The sequence below is a fragment of the Aptenodytes forsteri genome, unplaced genomic scaffold (genome assembly GCF_000699145.1).
Source record: "Aptenodytes forsteri isolate BGI_AS27 unplaced genomic scaffold, ASM69914v1 Scaffold155, whole genome shotgun sequence".
NCBI lineage: Eukaryota > Metazoa > Chordata > Aves > Sphenisciformes > Spheniscidae > Aptenodytes > Aptenodytes forsteri.
In genome coordinates, this window is record NW_008794446.1 from 2,017,827 (window position 1) to 2,024,098 (window position 6,272).

General features: G+C 36.7%; 1 protein-coding gene across 1 annotated transcript in view; it reads right to left on the bottom strand.

The window, feature by feature from the left end:
* The window catches only part of UFM1 (ubiquitin fold modifier 1), a 31,042-nt gene that overhangs the window by 7,839 nt on the left and 16,931 nt on the right, over positions 1-6,272 (bottom strand). The window contains exons 2-3 of the mRNA XM_009290261.1: positions 5,800-5,857; positions 34-73 (exon numbers count right to left, since the gene is read on the bottom strand). Of these exons, the coding sequence (XP_009288536.1) occupies positions 34-73; positions 5,800-5,857 (98 nt within the window). The remainder of the gene's footprint in view (positions 1-33; positions 74-5,799; positions 5,858-6,272) is intronic.

The window sequence follows — 6,272 nt, forward strand, 5'->3', positions numbered from 1 at the left end:
CTATTAAAAAATATATATAAACTATATTCTTACCATTTGTTATAATGGCACTTGTTGCTGCAGGAACTTTGAACTAAAGGAATTAAGACATAAAGGGAGTAAGACTAAAGGAAATAGGACAAAATAACATAAAAGACATAGTTAAAGCAGAAAATACATGGGGAATATTCAAAGCAATTATAATTTTAGCTGGTTCAGGTACAAAAAAAAATATGAGAAAAGATTCCCCTTAGATTTATAGATATAGCAAAATAAAGGTTTAAAGTCAAAGTTAATTAGACACCTCAATACAGAGTAAGAAATTTACAGTACTAATCAACTAAGTAAATGCAATTATTATTACTCATTAGATAAAATATAAAAGTTGGGCATCTGCAAAGTTAAGCAATATTAGTTCTGATTATATTAAATAAAGGAATACCTAAAACATGTATGGAAATGAAGTTCTAAAAAGCATACCTGTTATGTCTAACAGGAGTTAAACAGGAATTAGCTTGAGCTAATCTTGGTTAATTCGGACCAATGTCCTAGCTTTCTCCCTGACTCTACTGGGACCTCTCCAACCGCACTGCTCCAAGAGGAGACTTCACTCTAGGATTTGCTTACAAAAGGAAGCACTAACAGCACTGCATCAGCCCTGGGTCCCTCCTCAGAGGGAGCCTAAGCAGGCTTTGTACCCCCAAACACCACCACGTGTCTCCATGGTACCCCACCCCCATGCGCATCATACGGGTCAGTTTTACAATATGAAAAGCCCTACTCAGGTGGGGTTGCATCGCATACAGGCTTCAAACTATTTCAGAAGATCTGAACTGAGATGGGGAAGCCAAAAATAATTATTTCTCAGGACTAGAGGGAGCCAGGCAGGGCCAGAGAAAACTCCTGCACTATCTAATGTGGTTGAACCACACAGGACAGAAAGGGAAGGGCGGGTGCAAGTCGATCAGTGGTTGGTATGAGGACCGAAGGTTGCTCCTTGGGCTTCCTTTATTACTTAGCACAATGAACAACCTCTAAGGTAAAAGGCTGGTGTCTCAGCAATGAGCAAGTATCAGTGAAACCTCCTCACAAGGCACTTCATCCTCCTCCCTATATTGCATAAGAAGAAGGGCTAACTATGAATGCTAACACTGAGTGCTTCCCTGGAAGAACTGCAGAGCTCTCCCATCTGCTGAACAAGTCACTTCAGCCATGCCTTTCAATGGCTGTCACTACTTGTGCTTTCCTCATTTTCTGATTGCTCAGCTTAAGATTTCCAGGTCTGATTTGCAGAAATATTAATGCATTAACAGCAACAGCTAAAGCTCACAGAAACCATGCTTGAATACAGTACTTAATTATTAATATACTGAAAAACTGGCTCTTTTTATCTCCAGACACACAAAATGAGCAGAATTTTTTTTAACTTGTTCTCTCTTAGCTTTTTATCCATAGCAGGTAAATCATGTCACCTCCTCATCTTGCAGGGTGACATGAAAACAGTAATTTCTGCAAAAGATAGTAAGTTAGATACCAGTGTCATTGTAGAAAGGCCATGAGGAAAGTAACAATTTGTCTTCAAAGCAAGATTTGAATAATATAGTTGATAAAAGAGGAGCTACATATTTAACAGTAAGAATGTAAAAAATAATATGCCATCTCATAACAGCTAATGTATATATGCTGAAGAAAGCAAGCCTTCATTCTCAAGTTCGCTAACTTTGGAAATCTTGACTTAGCAATCTAAGGAGAAATCTTTTAAAAAGTTTGGGTTTTGTGGGGTTTTTTTTGTTTTTTACATAGTAAGAGAAAATGAATTTATAAGGTTTGAACAGTGGGATTAACGTCAATCATATTAAGTCCTGCCTCCCAGAATGAGTGCATCTCCAATTCAAAAAGTAAAGGAATAAAACACAAAAAAAAAATCCTGAACAAGCAGGAAATATATGTTTAACTTAATACTTAAGTTATTTTTCAACAAGCAGGTTTCCATTATAATTAAGTGATACCCTGGATCTGTCATCCTAAGTCATCTGAAAAAACCCCCAAAATGTAACTTCTAGAATGTTAAGTGCCTCTTCTCATTTCTTCTCTGTCTCTTGCATCTCCCAGTGCATGAAAGGGATGGATCATTCACAGGAGGATGGATGTCTCTACTCATTTTGTGTCATTTTGCTTTTCAGTAGGAGAATCTACCTGATGCAGATACACTAGGTGCACATGAGAACTGTGTGGCAACCAGCCAGTGAAGCACCAGTTAAGATTCTCTTATTGCTTCATATTGTACTGTGTTAGAAGAGAATAAACCACTTTGTTATCTTAGCCCAAAATACTGGGCCAAACAGCAATAGTTGTCGGCTATATACTCAGCACATGAAAATCATCACAAGTATAATACAGAAAGGGAAACTACCATTGTAATTATACCATACATAATTACACATAATTTGGTGCAATATGGTTCACTATTTAAATCAGAAATCCTTCCTGTGGCTGCTAAGCATATGTTTCCCAGTCTGAAAATATACAAGCTTTCTGTGATACAAAGTCAAATGGATACTCAAGTAGCAAAGAAGTTCTGTATTCAGTAGATAAACCCCGGCTTGCTTTGAAACCAAATTGGGTAACATCCAGCCCCAAACTCACACACTTTAAAGAAAGAGATTGTTTGCTGTAAAAACCTTATAAATTGATAACTGAGGCTGCCACAAAACTCATTTTCTCCAATGCCAGGAAATACATTTGTCAATATCTACAGTCAAACTATAAGGAAAAGATGACAATCATATACCAACAATTATATTCCTTTCTCACTTTTTACAACGATGACAAAAATCCTCTACAGTAATAAGCTCATCTCTTTTTTGCGCAATGAATAGCAGATAAGTGCATTAAACCATAGTATTTTAGCACCAATCTATCGAGAGTAATATTAGAATAACAAAATAATAGTTTCAAAAATATACATGTTTATGAAAGAATAAAGTTTAACTTTAATGGAAATGGATGACTATTTCAGTAATAATTTCACAAATCTAAGAGAGGTTTTTTGTAAATATTGTACAAATGTACACCTGAGATATGTACCAAGTAGCTCTACCAGATGAAGGAAAAAACCCAATAGATACCACACATTGTAAATGAGAACATTAACAGTCACAATAAACTGTGACAATTGTGGAAAGAACTATAAATAGATAAAAACTTGAGAGTAGTGTTTCCAATAGTCTACATTTCAATTTACATTTTTTATATATAGTCTGTAAGACAAACAGAGAAAATAAAAAATAAGGGAAGAGTTAAATTTGCATTATCCAAATTATCACTGTCAAATGGGAAGGGCTGAGACTGCTACAAATGATTGAGACTTCTCGAGACCTCCCCATTTAATGATCCAGTTTTCTTTCACTTCCAGCTCTGCCAATCATGCATTGCATACAATGAATTTTAACACGTTTTGTGATGTGCTAGAGATGACAGAAAAAAAATCCGTTATGTATTTTAGTTTTTTCCAAGGAAAAAAAAAAAGGGAACACATCTTGTTTAGCGCAATGAAAGTAATTCAGAAAACTGTAATCTTTGACAAAGCACCGTGACTGAAACTTGATATATAAGATGACCATTCTACATCATGGCTACAGTTCTGCTGTTCCAGGGGAATTCTTGTTATGATTTGGCCAAACTTTAAGGCTCTAAAAAACAACTCAGTAGAAAGTTGCTAAGGCTAAACAGCCGAAACTTAAATCCTTCTCTGTCCCAAGAGCTTTAATCACTGAGGAGATAATGCACTTCCCCTGGAGACCAACTGACATCTTTGTCCAAAATCCAGGGCTATAGTTCAATCTTTTCCTTACATGTTTCATACAAGGTACTGTGAAACTGGTATCTGAATCATAATACGCAGCATAAGCTAATGTTAAGCTATGCAGTTCAAGGAACAAAAAACATTTATATAAGACAAAAATTCTCTCTCGTTCTTTTCAATGCCAGTTCACAGAGGATCAAAGGAGCTTCATTCCTGGGGAAGAGTCTAACAGTCTTTTTTGCTCTCTGTTTACAAAGCATTTAGTTCTGCCTGGTCTCATAGAGATGTTTAAAGCTTCAGTAACACATCAGCAATGACAACTAAAAACAGTGCCATATTCTGAAAAATCAATCATACGTTCATGTTATTAATTTCTATTTAACACTGACACAGGCTAATACAAACGTGCTTCACGCTGTTTTGGGGAGGTAATTAATAAATTGTTCCTTGTATTTTCTATTTTCTTTAAAAGAAAATGTTTATTTTATAGGCATTTAGTGGAATTACTCTAGTGAGCGTTAACAACACTGGGCTCTTTTACATTCCATCACATATCTTCAATCTTTCTTGTAAGCCTCCAAAACACGGCTACAATTACTCTATAAAACTGTGCTGATCCAGAGCGGTCTGAGGTCAAACAGCAAAACTCCCACAGATGCTCAAAATACTCGTATCACCTAAAGGAATGGTTTACTTAATGTGAATATTTAAGTAATTAATTCTTCTCTAAATCCATTTCACAGAGGACCCTATCACCGACTAAGACTGTGGTTCCACGAGTAGGTAAAACAGGTTTGATGGCAACTCTCCCACCAGAAGTGGCCCCTTACTCCTGGTGTCTCCAACTACTCAGTCCCACTCCAATCTTTCCTGGTCCCTCATACTAGTCTATTAGACTTTTCAGTCTAGGTCTCTATGTATGGGTTGTGTGGGCAGAGCTGCATTAGTTCAGATTAAAAATAATTGGGAAAAAAAAGCTAGTTTAAAAAAAGCAATTAAATCAGCAAATATCTTTAACAGCATTTATTATTCTGTATATTGTTCTGTTTAAGCAAAGTTACAACAAACAAACAATCCACAACCTCCCCCCACAAGCTGTGTTTCCACTAAGAACTTCTGCCACACAGTGGTATAACACTAACAACATAAGGAGACTCAAAACACATAGTCCATTATCCTTCCTAATTATTTATTAAAATTCCAATGCCTGAACAAACGAAATTGTCAATAACCCAAAATTTCCCAAGTTTTCCTAAAAAGACAGAAGGGGCATTGCAAGAACAGACTCTCAGCTGAATCTGTTTGTTGACTAGATGAAAAAAGACATCATGCTTTTGAGCACTTTATTTTACTGTTTACACCCAGATGGACATCTCTTAGTCTTTGTACGCTTAATGTGAAACAAACAGGATACATCTCTTCAAATACATTATATAGGCAATTTAGGCACCTGTTGGTTTTGGATTCCATGTGAAAGGTCAAACACCCAGAAGCCAAAGAACACATCATCCAAGTCTTATTCACTTAAGTCTGTTTTTTAAATCTAGCCCCTATGCCTAACCTTAATACCCTCTATAATAAAAAACTGTATGTCTTCCAAAGACAGAGATTACTGGAACTGACTGTGAGAATAGTTGAAGAATTTCCTGAATAATTCTAAAGAATTTTCTGGATATTCTACATAAGCAATTTAAAATATTTAACAGCTGTACCTTTTAATTATGTTCACTGTCACAAATTTTTACGTTATTGATATAAAATGGTTTAATTTAATCGCAAAGAAGAACAGGAAGTGTGTCAATACCTGCCGTTGATGTGTAAATTGTGCAAGAATTGCTAAGTTTAGGATTCTGAAAGTTTTGGCAGGCCCACACTGACACCAGTAAAGCTTGTGTTCATGTGTACCTAACGAGCATTCTTTGTGCTGAAATAACCATTGCATTTTACAATTAAAAAGCTTTTGCTTTCAGGAATGTTCAGAAAGTTAAAAACCGACGTCATCACTTTCTACTTACTTCTTCTGCAGCAAACTTCAAGACAGCTGTGAAAGGTGTACTTTCAGGCACACTTAACCTGAAATTACAATGCAAGTAAATACGTGACTGCTAAGACAAACTGAAAAGCAACTTGATTTGCTATTAATCTACTAATTTAAACTTTGCTTTTACCAACGGTAATACTCTTGCCAAAGACGTGCACGTACTATTTATTTAAGGTCTAGATCAAAGCCTAAAAAGATATGCGTGGCAGTAGCCCAAAGTAGGAAAGCCCTGACAGGTGAATTGGCGAGCCAGGAAAAAAAAAAAAAAAAAAACCCCGCCTCTGGTTTCACACGGAGGTAAGAAAAATGCCTTTTCCACTCGGGGGAAAGCCCTGGCAAGATGACCATTAAAAAGCCAGGCGGCTCAGGAGCGCCTATGTTTGCGCTGCCGCCGCAGCGAGGCCTCCTCGCCTCACACGGCGACACCGCAGCACGAGCACGAGCACG